At 48.1% G+C, this 12,810-nt stretch overlaps 1 protein-coding gene across 2 annotated transcripts in view; it reads left to right on the top strand.

Moving 5' to 3' along the window:
• BTBD9 (BTB domain containing 9) overlaps window positions 1–12,810 on the top strand; it is a 523,844-nt gene that overhangs the window by 152,964 nt on the left and 358,070 nt on the right. Inside the window, exon 6 of one of the 2 annotated variants that reach the window (XM_069236324.1) lies at window positions 1,389–1,508. The exons of the other annotated variant lie outside the window; for it this stretch is intronic. Within the exon in view, the coding sequence (XP_069092425.1) occupies window positions 1,389–1,508 (120 nt within the window). The remainder of the gene's footprint in view (window positions 1–1,388; window positions 1,509–12,810) is intronic. 2 annotated transcript variants of the gene reach the window in all.

The raw sequence follows: 12,810 nt of genomic DNA, 5'->3' as shown, positions 1-12,810 counted from the left end.
GGTCCCTGAACCGGTGTAGACTGGCTTATGCAGAATTGGGCACATCTGTGCCCAACAAAGCATTTCCAGAGGCTGGGGGAGGCTCCTCCTCCCCTGCCTTCACACCATTTTCCAAAGGGAGAGGGTGTCACACCCTCTCTCAGAGGAAGTTCTTTGTTCTGCCATCCTGGGCCAGGCCTGGCTGGACCCCAGGAGGGCAGCTGCCTGTCTGAGGGGTTGGCAGCAGCAGCAGCTGCAGTGAAACCCCAGGAAGGGCAGTTTGGCAGTACCAGGGTCTGTGCTACAGACCACTGGGATCATGGGATTGTGCCAACTATGCCAGGATGGTATAGAGGGGGCAATTCCATGATCATAGACATGTTACATGGCCATATTCGGAGTTACCATGGTGAAGCTACATATAGGTAGTGACCTATATGTAGTGCACGCGTGTAATGGTGTCCCCGCACTCACAAAGTTCAGGGAATTGGCTCTGAACAATGTGGGGGCACCTTGGCTAGTGCCAGGGTGCCCTCACACTAAGTAACTTTGCACCTAACCTTTACCAGGTAAAGGTTAGACATATAGGTGACTTATAAGTTACTTAAGTGCAGTGTAAAATGGCTGTGAAATACCGTGGACGTTATTTCACTCAGGCTGCAGTGGCAGGCCTGTGTAAGAATTGTCAGAGCTCCCTATGGGTGGCAAAAGAAATGCTGCAGCCCATAGGGGTCTCCTGGAACCCCAATACCCTGGGTACCTCAGTACCATATACTAGGGAATTATAAGGGTGTTCCAGTAAGCCAATGTAAATTGGTAAAAATGGTCACTAGCCTGTTAGTGACAATTTAAAAGTAATGAGAGAGCATAACCACTGAGGTTCTGGTTAGCAGAGCCTCAGTGAGACAGTTAGACACCACACAGGGAACATATACATGCACACCTATGAGCACTGGGGCCCTGTGTGACAGGGTCCCAGTGACACATACATATAGGCCACAAACCTATGAGCACTGGGGTCCTGACTAGCAGGATCCCAGTGACACATAACAACCATACTGAAATCATGGTGTTTTCACTATGAGCACTGAGGCCTGGCTATCAGGATCCCAGTGAGACAGTGAAAACAGTGACAAACACCCTGACATACACTCACAAACAGGCCAAAAGTGGGGGTAACAAGGCTAGAAAGAGGCTACCTTCTCACAACAACTCAACTGATACTGAGTAGTGTAGAAGCCTTTCGATGAGATAATCAGTGCATACAATAAAATAAACAAAAGCTGCAGTGTTCATGGGTGCAGTAAAGCCCAGTGGTGCCGATATATGGCGCACTGTTGGTGTTGTTGAGTCTAGCACCTCTGTGGTGCCCTCCTCTGACGGCCATGCGATGTATCATTTCTCCTCAGGTCCTACTCCTACTACATTGAGGTGTCCATGGATGAGCTGGACTGGGTCCGAGTCATTGACCACTCCAAGTACCTCTGTCGTTCCTGGCAGAAGCTCTACTTCCCTGCCCGCGTCTGCCGGTGAGTGCAGTTCTCCACTCTCACTCTGTCTTCAGTAAACACCTCACTGCCATCAGGGGCAGCCTGGGAGTAGTAATGTGCTTGCATTTGTGACCCACTGGTTTATGCCTCGATTTGGCTCTTGTATCATGGCTCCCTGTACGCTCATGCTTGGTCAGCCTGACCTACGTGTAGGCGACATGACTAGGTCTAGTAACCCGTCCCACAGTATGTATTGTATGTGTAAAGCATCTTGTGCTGCTGGTGGCTGACTCAGGTTGTTTTGAGTGGAAGGGCATGTGCTCAAGTTTGCTGGTGATTCTCTAAGTCACCCCTGTGCAGTGCTTTAAATGGAAATGTAGAAGTACAATTACTCACTCTTTAGAGCAGCTCTTTGCTGGGCCGAAGTTTTGTGGGGTGGAGAGGTGTTTAGGGTGTTACACCCCCTTAATAAATGTATTCTTTAGTAAGTAGTTGGGTACAGGTGCTTTTAGTCGGGTATGTTGAGGTGTTTGTCGGATTTCACAAGGTATTTTTACAAACACATGCAGACGTAGAACACACACACACTCATTTTTGTTTTAAAGGTCTTTAAAATGGTTATTTTACGAACTACTGAGTTTTAAGCACCCCTGACAATCTGCTGTTCTTTCCCTTTCTACTGCTCCTTAAGCCCTACTCCTGCCCTGCTTCACTTGTAATGTATTTTAACCAGCATGATTGTTGGGAAATCTGAAGCTCACACCGTCCCAGTCTTACTGACCAAGCTACGCCCCTTGCTGTTTGCTCCTGAGAAGTGCTGGTACTTTCATTAATTGTGTTGGATCACTGCAGGGAGGTGTAGTTTCTCTCTCTCCTTTCCCCTCTCTCAAGAAGTGCAGATACTCTGTCCTGGACAGTACCTGCCAATTCAAAGCACTGCGCCTGTGGGTTGGATGGTGTGGCCTTGCGAAGGGTCTGGGACAGTGTTGCCGGATTGGGCTATTTTTTCCCATTTGTGCGAGAAAAAACCCAAATGGCAGTTGCCTACTTTTTGGGCAAATATTAGCCCTTTTTGCGCATTTATTGAAGCCTGGGTGGCGCCTTAGCAACATCAGCAGCACTCCTGGCCTTGGCTCGTTATTGGTGAAGTGCAGTCACTCACTGGGCATTGTTGGCGGCACTATCATCATGGAAGCCAATCAGAGTTGCCAGCCCACCAGCCGTGGCTTGATCTTGTGATTCGCTGAGCACTCATGATACTGTCACTCGATGCAAGCTGAGCTCAAATTGCTCTGGAAGTAGCGCTCGTGGACATAGTCCAGACCTTGCGAGGGGAGATGTTGAGGGGAATCAAAGGTGGTTGGCATGTCCAGCAGCCTGAGTCTGTGAGCCCTTGTGTTCCCAGCAGTTTTCAGGTTAGCTAATATATTAATTATCCTGCTGGAGATATCTGTTTTGTAATTTAGTGTCTGTTTATTGTGAAACACTCTTGTGTCCTGAGGCATGGTTCATGCTATGTAAAACTGCCATACATAAAATGTGGGTTCTAATGTTCTTCAAGAGTTAATAGCAACATATTAACATTTGTTATTACAAAGAGATACCATCTAGTGGCTGGATAGCAGTCTGAAATTGGAAATGTGGGATTAATGCCAGCTTCCCTGCTTGACCAAATTGTGTGATTGTAGACAAACACTATTTCAGCCAGCCTCCTTTTTTTTGTTGTTCGTCATGTATGAGAACACCTTTGAATATGTTAGTACAGGATGCACGCTCTACAAAAAACCTTTCTTGTGTTTGATTTAATAGTCTATATGATTGTGCCATCTATTGTAAGAATCTAGGTCACATTTAGGGTACATGACACCTGACTTGCCTCTTAGCACGCTAATAGCATTGTCATAAACATCATGGACAGGGCAGGAGTGCTTCTAAATTTATGTGTGAAACTCTCCCCTTGTAATGAATTCTTCTAAATAGGGTGGTATAATGTGATGTGCTAAAGTAAAATACGTCCATGTGTTAATACACTTTTTTGAATTGTGAAGATGTCTTGTCTTCTAACACATTTTTTGTTGTAGGATGTGCTTTCCAAATATGTTCAGGGCTCTACTCGAGTATGGGCTCTTGCAGCCAGAGACAACCCTTGGCTAGGCTCTGGCTTGGCTACCACTGTTGTATTTTTTGGCTTGTCTTCCTCTGTAGTTTTCTATTTAGATCACTCAGTGGATTGCATTTTTAACCCAGAGATATTTGTGTTACTTAGTCACAATCCTAATATAGCACAGTCAGGGTTCCTTTGGATAGAAATATGTTTGCGATGTAAACTACTCTGACATCCTACATACTCCTACTCTGACGTGAGGACTAGAGCTATAAAAGAAAAGACAATTAGTAAGTGCTATTTCATCCTTACGGTCATTACTTCTACAGATCTGAGTTTCTTACAGTACTTGCATATCTCTTACGTGAATAGGTTAAACAAAGTCAAAACCTTGCTCCAAATCATAGCGCCCTTGTACCATAGTGCAAGGGTGTCTGCATTGTTCGCAGGATTGTTTCTGTGCAGCGAGGGGCACCTTCCTGTACAAAAACAATCCACAGGGGCTTTTTCCTTTTGGCATTTCTTCTGCAGAAAATAGAGTTTTTTTTCTCCTTGTTACGCTTCCCCTGGGAGCCATACAGTTTTGAAGAATTCTCAGGTTTACAGATCCTTGTAAATCTGGAAATGCGCAAGACCTATGGGTGTTGCGTGGGAAAACCTACTCCAACGCCCCCATGACGCAGTGTGAGGCAACACAACGACTTGTGCTGCATTGTCTTACACCATATCTGTAGGAAAGTACCATCTTGCCTGGCATGTTACCCCCATTTTTCACTGTATATATGTTGTTTTAGTTGTATGTGTCACTGGGACACTGTTCACCAGGGCCCAGTGCTCATAAGTGTGCCTGAATGTGTTACCTGTGTAGTGACTAACTGTCTCACTGAGGCTCTGCTAATCAGAACCTCAGTGGTTATGCTCTCTCATTTCTTTCAAATTGTCACTGACAGGCTAGTGACCAATTTTACCAATTTACATTGGCTTACTGGAACACCCTTATAATTCCCTAATATATGGTACTGAGGTACCCAGGGTATTGGGGTTCCAGGAGATCCCTATGGGCTGCAGCATTTCTTTTGCCACCCATAGGGAGCTCTGACAATTCTTACACAGGCCTGCCACTGCAGCCTGAGTGAAATAACGTCCACGTTATTTCACAGCCATTTTACACTGCACTTAAGTAACTTATAAGTCACCTATATGTCTAACCTTTACCTGGTAAAGGTTAGGTGCAAAGTTACTTAGTGTGAGGGCACCCTGGCACTAGCCAAGGTGCCCCCACATTGTTCAGAGCCAATTCCCTGAACTTTGTGAGTGCGGGGACACCATTACACGTGTGCACTACATATAGGTCACTACCTATATGTAGCTTCACAATGGTAACTCCGAATATGGCCATGTAACATGTCTATGATCATGGAATTGCCCCCTCTATACCATCCTGGCATAGTTGGCACAATCCCATGATCCCAGTGGTCTGTAGCACAGACCCTGGTACTGCCAAACTGCCCTTCCTGGGGTTTCACTGCAGCTGCTACTGCTGCCAGCCCCTCAGACAGGCAGCTGCCCTCCTGGGGTCCAGCCAGGCCTGGCCCAGGATGGCAGAACAAAGGACTTCCTCTGAGAGAGGGTGTTACACCCTCTCCCTTTGGAAAATGGTGTGAAGGCAGGGGAGGAGTAGCCTCCCCCAGCCTCTGGAAATGCTTTGTTGGGCACAGATGTGCCCAATTCTGCATAAGCCAGTCTACACCGGTTCAGGGACCCCTTAGCCCTGCTCTGGTGCGAAACTGGACAAAGGAAAGGGGAGTGACCACTCCCCTGACCTGTACCTCCCCTGGGAGGTGCCCAGGGCTCCTCCAGTCTGCTCCAGACCTCTGCCATCTTGGAAACAGAGGTGCTGCTGGCACACTGGACTGCTCTGAGTGGCCAGTGCCACCAGGTGACGTCAGAGACTCCTTGTGATAGGCTCCTTCAGGTGTTGCTAGCCTATCCTCTCTCCTAGGTAGCCAAACCCTCTTTTCTGGCTATTTAGGGTCTCTGTCTCTTGGGATTCCTTAGATAACGAATGCAAGAGCTCATCCGAGTTCCTCTGCATCTCTCTCTTCACCTTCTGCCAAGGAATCGACTGCTGACCGCGGTGGAAGCCTGCAACACTGCAACAAAGTAGCAATGACGACTACTGCAACTCTGTAACGCTGATCCTGCCGCCTTCTCGACTGTTTTCCTGGTGGTGCATGCTGTGGGGGTAGTCTGCCTCCTCTCTGCACTAGAAGCTCCAAATAAATCTCCCGTGGGTCGACAGAATCTTCCCCCTGCAACCGCAGGCACCAAAAAGCTGCATTACCGGTCCCTTGGGTCTCCTCTCAGCACGACGAGCGAGGTCCCTCGAATCCAGCAACTCTGTCCAAGTGACTCCCACAGTCCAGTGACTCTTCAGTCCAAGTTTGGTGGAGGTAAGTCCTTGCCTCACCTCGCTGGGCTGCATTGCTGGGAACCGCGACTTTTGCAGCTACTCCGGCCCCTGTGCACTTCCGGCGGAAATCCTTTGTGCACAGCCAAGCCTGGGTCCACGGCACTCTGACCTGCATTGCACGACTTTCTAAGTTGGTCTCCGGCGACGTGGGACTCCTTTGTGTAACTTCGGGTGAGCACCGTTTCACGCATCCTCGTAGTGCCTGTTTCTGGCACTTCTCCGGGTGCTACCTGCTGCTAAGAGGGCTCCTTGTCTTGCTCGACGTTCCCTCTACCTCCTGGTCCAATTTGCGACCTCCTGGTCCCTCCTGGGCCACAGCAGCGTCCAAAAACGCTAACCGCACGATTTGCAGCTAGCAAGGCTTGTTGGCGTTCTTTCGGCGGGAAAACACTTCTGCACGACTCTACAAGGCGAGAGGGATCCGTCCTCCAAAGGGGAAGTCTCTAGCCCTTTGCGTTCCTGCAGAAACCGCAGCTTCTTCAGTCCAGTCGAAGCTTCTTTGCACCCGCAGCTGGCATTTCCTGGGCATCTGCCCATCTCCGACTTGCTTGTGACTTTTGGGCTTGGTCCCCTTGTTCCACAGGTACCCCAGATTGGAAATCCAGCGTTGTTGCATTGTTGGTTTGTGTCTTTCCTGCATTATTCCTCTAACACGACTTCTTTGTCTTTAGGGGAACTTTAGTGCACTTTGCACTCACTTTTCAGGGTCTTGGGGAGGGTTATTTTTCTAACTCTCACTATTTTCTAATAGTCCCAGCGACCCTCTACAAGGTCACATAGGTTTGGGGTCCATTCGTGGTTCGCATTCCACTTCTGGAGTATATGGTTTGTGTTGCCCCTATCCCTATGTGTCTCCATTGCATCCTATTGTAACTATACATTGTTTGCACTGTTTTCTAAGACTATACTGCATATTTCTGGTATTGTGTATATATATCTTGTGTATATTTCCTATCCTCTCACCGAGGGTACACTCTAAGATACTTTGGCATATTGTCATAAAAATAAAGTACCTTTATTTTTAGTATAACTGTGTATTGTGTTTTCTTATGATATTGTGCATATGACACTAAGTGGTACTGTAGTAGCTTCACACGTCTCCTAGTTCAGCCTAAGCTGCTCTGCTAAGCTACCATTATCTATCAGCCTAAGCTGCTAGACACCCTATACACTAATAAGGGATAACTGGGCCTGGTGCAAGGTGCAAGTACCCCTTGGTACTCACTACAAGCCAGTCCAGCCTCCTACAATATCTAAGAGACTATGAAAAGCCACGCAAAGTGGCTTCGCGTGGCCTCATAGATATGGGTCTGCACTCTGCTCCGCCAGTGCGTCATAAAATGTGATGCACCTGTGGCCCAAGGGTCTTGTAAACAACACCCTGTTTCCCTCCATTGCATTGAAATCTGTCATTGAAATCTAGAGCTCTCTTTTGGGAGGGATGGGGAGTTTAAGTGGTTTGCCGACAGTCATAGGATGTTGATGCGACGCCAACAGTCGAACCTGATACTAACTCTCCTTACCAGCAGCTCTGGCCATTACACCACATCCTCTCCCTTGTTTGAATTTATTGTGACCAAAGTAACAGTTAGATTGTAATGGGGACTGATCTTGAAAATCACTAGTTACTATTAGAATTGGAACATGAGTATAGAAGTGCTTAGGTTCCCATTGTACACATATTGAATAGAAATTAGGCTTATGCTTAAAATGTTTCCTGAAGGCTGTCCTTGCATAAATTGAAGGTTGCAATTTTAGGCTGTTTTTTGGGCTGAAACTGGTCTGCGTTGGGCTGAGTTTGGGCTTGAACAGCATTGGGCTGTCCAAGTTCAAGCCCAAAACCTGGCAACACTGTTCAGGGAAGGGGAGCGCCACCTTTGAGCGGTGGCCCTCTGAAGAGGCAGACGGTATTAGGGTGGAGTCTGATAGACCTGGCTGCAGTGGTGTGGGAGACTGTCAGCCGCTCGCTTCGCGGTGCGCCGCAGCCCTCCGCGAGGAGTGCTTCTTGGTGCTATGTCCGAGCAGTGCTCGTGTGGGCTCCCGGCGCTGTTTACCGTGAGCGGTGTGACCTGCGGCAGGGAGCGGCCACACGTCCTCAGTCCGTCTCATTCAGAGCCCGTCGGAGCGCTTGGAAGCCTACACAAAGCTCCCGTTTGCGCTGCTCCGGTTTTTGGATTACACGCGGATGCCCCGTTAGATTTCGCGCCCAGCTCATCCACTTGTAGTGTGGCACCAAAACCCTGGGCGGCTTCCCCGTGATGCTTCCGTTAGGCTCCCTGTCAGCGTGAATCTCCCTCACGGCTCCAGTGCCCGTATTTATATCCTGAACCACTAACCCGGGCCCCGCCCCTCCCCACCGCAGCACGTCCAAGCGTGACAGGCGCGTGACAGGCGCGTGACGTGTCCGAGCCCCGGGCGCTCGGGGGTGTCGGGGTCCCGCCCGCCAGCGGGCCGCGTCCGCGGGGCGGATTGACCCAGGCCACAGGGTGGTATAATAGACGGACTGGCTTGGCCTGCGCGGCGGTGCGCGGAGCGGCCCCGCCTGTGGCGTCCGCAGAGGCCGCGGGCACCGGGGCGAGCGTCGGACCCCGGCTGCCGCGGGCCGGCTCTTCCTCCTCAGAGTATCCAGGGCTTCATGTTGTAAGAGTCACCACACGGTGGCGCTGCGGGCTGTGTCTTTAGACGAGCGCCTCGGTGGAGAGTTTACCTACTTTATCACTTTTTTTAAAGAATCAAGCTAAGCCGTCCAGGCAACCCCTCCGGAGTGAGATGATGTTAAACAGTCCCGCATGCCCACTCGAGCGGGGTCGGCAGCGGGTAATGCTGGACGACTGAAGCTGCGGGTGGTGCCAGCCGCTTAGACGTCTGCGAAATACACTGGGCCCTTATTCTTATCTTTATATAAATGAGACGCCGTCCCTAAGTCCTTCCTTCTCTCGCTGATGTCCGAGATCAGGCTCATCGAGCCCCTTTATATGAAAGATGGGGTCCTCTGTTGCCTGTCTCATTCGTGCAGATAGTGCTTTGTGCGACTGTTGCATCCATTCTCAGAGACGTTTACAAAGCTTGTACTGTTTGGCATTTTTAATTTAAATACATGTTTCTCAAAATCACTGGCTGCATCCCAGCTATTTCCAACAATACCTAAACGAAAGCATGACAGGGGATGCGTGCCTGCTCGGAGTTCAGTTTAACGTAATATAAATTAAACAGTGCCAGCACAGAGCGCATTTAGTTCTCTCTTTAAACCCGAGGGGGGTCTTCGTGTGCGTACATTGGCCCAGTCCCGATGTCTGTCTCTCCCAGGAGTCTGACGTGTGACGTGGCTGTCACTGATGACGTCCTGTCCAGGTTGTGGACTGTGTCTGTCTGATTCGGACCATTTCTATCCTTCTCATCAGTTTGGACATCTCTGCCCCGCTCTGCCTGTTGCTTGTGGTTTCTGATGCCGTTCGTGCTGCCCCGAAGCTCTTTCCTTGTACCTGTGCGGTCATACAGCCTTTTTCAATATATGTTTCCGCCAGATTTCATTTAACCAGACTTCGAAGTGGGTGGGATGGGAGAGGCATAACATCCTCTTTATTTTTTAATTTATGAAAAAAACAGTTCTCCTGATTTATCTGGAAAGACCACCGTCCCTGGGAGTTTCGTTCTAGTTTGAACGCTTGGGCTGAAGTTAAAAGCAGCGAGTCTCCTGTGCTGTGAAACCGACGCCGGCAGACAGCCAAACAAGCCTTCCTGCAGGGCGCCTGCTGCCTGAAGGAAATGTACATGTGTGCAAGCGGTTGATCTACACATGTGAAGGCTGCCTGGAACCCAGTATTGACTTTAATTGATAGAATCACTTGAAACTTCCTGATGACATTTATTCTATTGAGTGGTAGTGCATGGGAGTTACGCACTCAGCTGTGAAGTGCGTACTTTTAAGGGACAGTTATATTTTTTTAAAATACACTGCGCATTACTAAAACCTATATTTTGAAAGCACTGATCTTCAACAGTTTTGTAGCAGCCTATCATATTGTGTGTAATTCAGCTTTAAAACAATGACTTGCATATTCACAGAGCTTTCTGTCCCAGCCTGGGAGCTGGTAGCACTAAACATACACAAGGCACTATTCTCCACTGCACCAACCAGGATTCCATTTTGTCGCTGTCTGGTTACACACACAAACCTCTGCGGTGCATTAACTAATAGAGCTTTCTTAATGCAGTCTAGTGCATTCCCCACTGATTTACTAACATGTATTTATTTTTCATTTAAGCTTCATGTTATTTTAGATCCGTTACCTGAAAGTCCAAAGAACTTCCCAAAAAATGTTGTTTTTTTAGCCACACCTTTGCCCGTCGCCATTGAAGTCAGTATCACAGTTCCCATCCTTCCTGTTTTAATGCACTTCGACCGCTGCATTTAACCTGTTGCTCAGTCCACACCAGTCTGCCCTGTAGTGGAAACCATTATTTTGCCATTGATATCTATACTTGAAGCAGCAAAAGCTTTTTTACTAGTATCCGTTAAGAACCAGTGAAAACTGAGTTGTTCCAAGATTCCATGCTGTGCTTTAAATGGGCTGGTACTCTCCGGTACGGAGTACCAGCACTTTTTTTTATTTTGAGAGGGAGAGTATCTGCACTTTATTAAAAAAAAACGTAATACTTTTAATTGGAGAGTACCGGCACTTCTCAGGAATAAGCACTAATGTTGTTCCATTTCAAGCACTGATTCCTTGTATATAAAACTGGGAGCGGCAGCAGTGTGCCACGGCCCGGCCCGTGAGAGAGCAGCCGGAGGGGCCGAGCTTGCACCCATTCAATACGGGGCTCCTTCGCAGAGACTCCCAACCATGCTAGAGGGCATGATTATTTATTTATCGTTCTTATAATAGCTTTTGTTGAGAGCTTAACGTTTTAGAGCACTACAGTGTTACTGATGATAAAATGATGAATAACAAAGGGCGATGATTACTTACACGTGGCTATCTGAGCCCCCAGCTTTCTTTATCTCTTGGTTATCATAGGACTCCTTGGTACAGTCACCCCTGGGAAGATAATGGTTAGTCCTGATGACGTGCCTGGGTTTAGATTCACTGGAATCGGACACCATGTTTCCGGTCCCGGAGGGGTGATAGGTCATGGGGTTGGCGCGTCTGATAGCAGTGACCTGTCACACAGAGCCGAGGCCTGGAAGCAGGGTGACCTGATGCGTGGAGCGTGGTGCCCGCCGTGAAAAGAGCAGACATGTTACCCCCATGCGCTTTTCCGCTGCACTGAGTGAAGTGTGTCCGGAGCTCCTGCCCGCTGCACTCCTTGTAGTGTCCAGCATCTCTTGCAAACCATCACCCATAGGCTGCAGCGCCAAGGGTGTCTCCCCCACAACAGCATTTGCAAAAACAAATGGCAAAAACTGTGTCCTACAACACATTTGTGTTTTTGTATTTAAATATGTTAATTTTTAAAGCACAGTAAATGATGACCTTACAGTGCACCAGGCTAATGCAATTTTTACTGGGGCTCTTCAATGATTCCCTCACCATCACCCTCTGACAGTCCCTCTCATCTCTCGATAGCCCTCTCACATGCATTTAATTTGCTTTATTTCGCCTCTTACAAGTGTAGGGTGTTGGGGCACTTTGTGTCTCACACACACATACAATTAATCATACATGTGTAAATCAGTGCATAGAAAATATTGCATTCAACAAAGAGGACTACAAGTTGTAGTATTCACATGTCATCCTCACTGGTAGGCATTTTTTAAGAGTGCTTGATCCGGGGAAGCAAAAACTCTGGATTCAGAACGTAACATAGTGGTTAGGGTTGACTTTACTAATAACAATTTATTTCTGCCCGTTTAAAACCTTTTTAGTAAAATTAGGATAATAAAAAAATAAAAAAACATTACTGTCTAACCTATACCATGTAGTTTGCAGGCAGTTCATAACTCACTTTACTGATCTGCACAGTAATAAAAGGATCTGTGTGACAAAAGCAGTCAGTATCCCACAGTAAAATACTGTTCTGTGATCTGCATAGTACACATTCTTTGCAGCAGGCGTATTAACCCTCTGCGCTACCCTAGATGAGTTAAAACTGCCACCAGAAAGAACTCTGAGCTCTCTCCAGCATGTGCATTAACCACCACAGTTATCTTTGCACTTTTATTGTTGCCTGAAAACTGTTGTAAGGAAGTCTGCAGTTCTCTTAAAATGTGGTGTAAGTTGGACACCTCTGCCGTTGATGGTCCACTAGTAGCACCTGGAACAACCAGCGAGCTCATCCTAAAACGAACGGATTTTAAGAAAAAATAATGCAAAACAAGAGTCGGCCACATGGTGTCACTAGAGCTACACTATTGGTTGACAGGAAGTTGTAACGTTTGCTAAGTGTGGTGTCTCACCGTGAATGTTGCTTTTATCGGATGGCTTTCTTCAACGCGCCGTTTCTGGGTCCCGCTCTGAGGTGTCTTTGCGCTTTAACGCACCCGTTCCTTATTTTCGGTACTTGATATTTAATTCGCAGCGGAAGCGGTGGGCCGTAGTATTGACACATTGAATGGACGCCAGGAGCCAGGGCTCTGCAGAACATTTGTGGCCCTGTGGTGTGGTACCGTCTTCGCGGCCACGCCAGTGCTCACCGTTCTTACTGTGCACGAGGGTTCTTGGAGGGAAGTGCACATGCGTTCACCTGGCACGGGCCATGATCAGTGTTCCTGCACTCAGGCAGCACGTGTGCGGGTGACTTCCGTGTGAACCACGTCCGTCCGC

The sequence above is a fragment of the Pleurodeles waltl genome, chromosome 5 (assembly GCF_031143425.1).
Source record: "Pleurodeles waltl isolate 20211129_DDA chromosome 5, aPleWal1.hap1.20221129, whole genome shotgun sequence".
NCBI lineage: Eukaryota > Metazoa > Chordata > Amphibia > Caudata > Salamandridae > Pleurodeles > Pleurodeles waltl.
The sequence above is the reverse complement of the archived record's forward strand: the minus strand, read 5'-3'. Positions and strand labels throughout refer to the sequence as shown.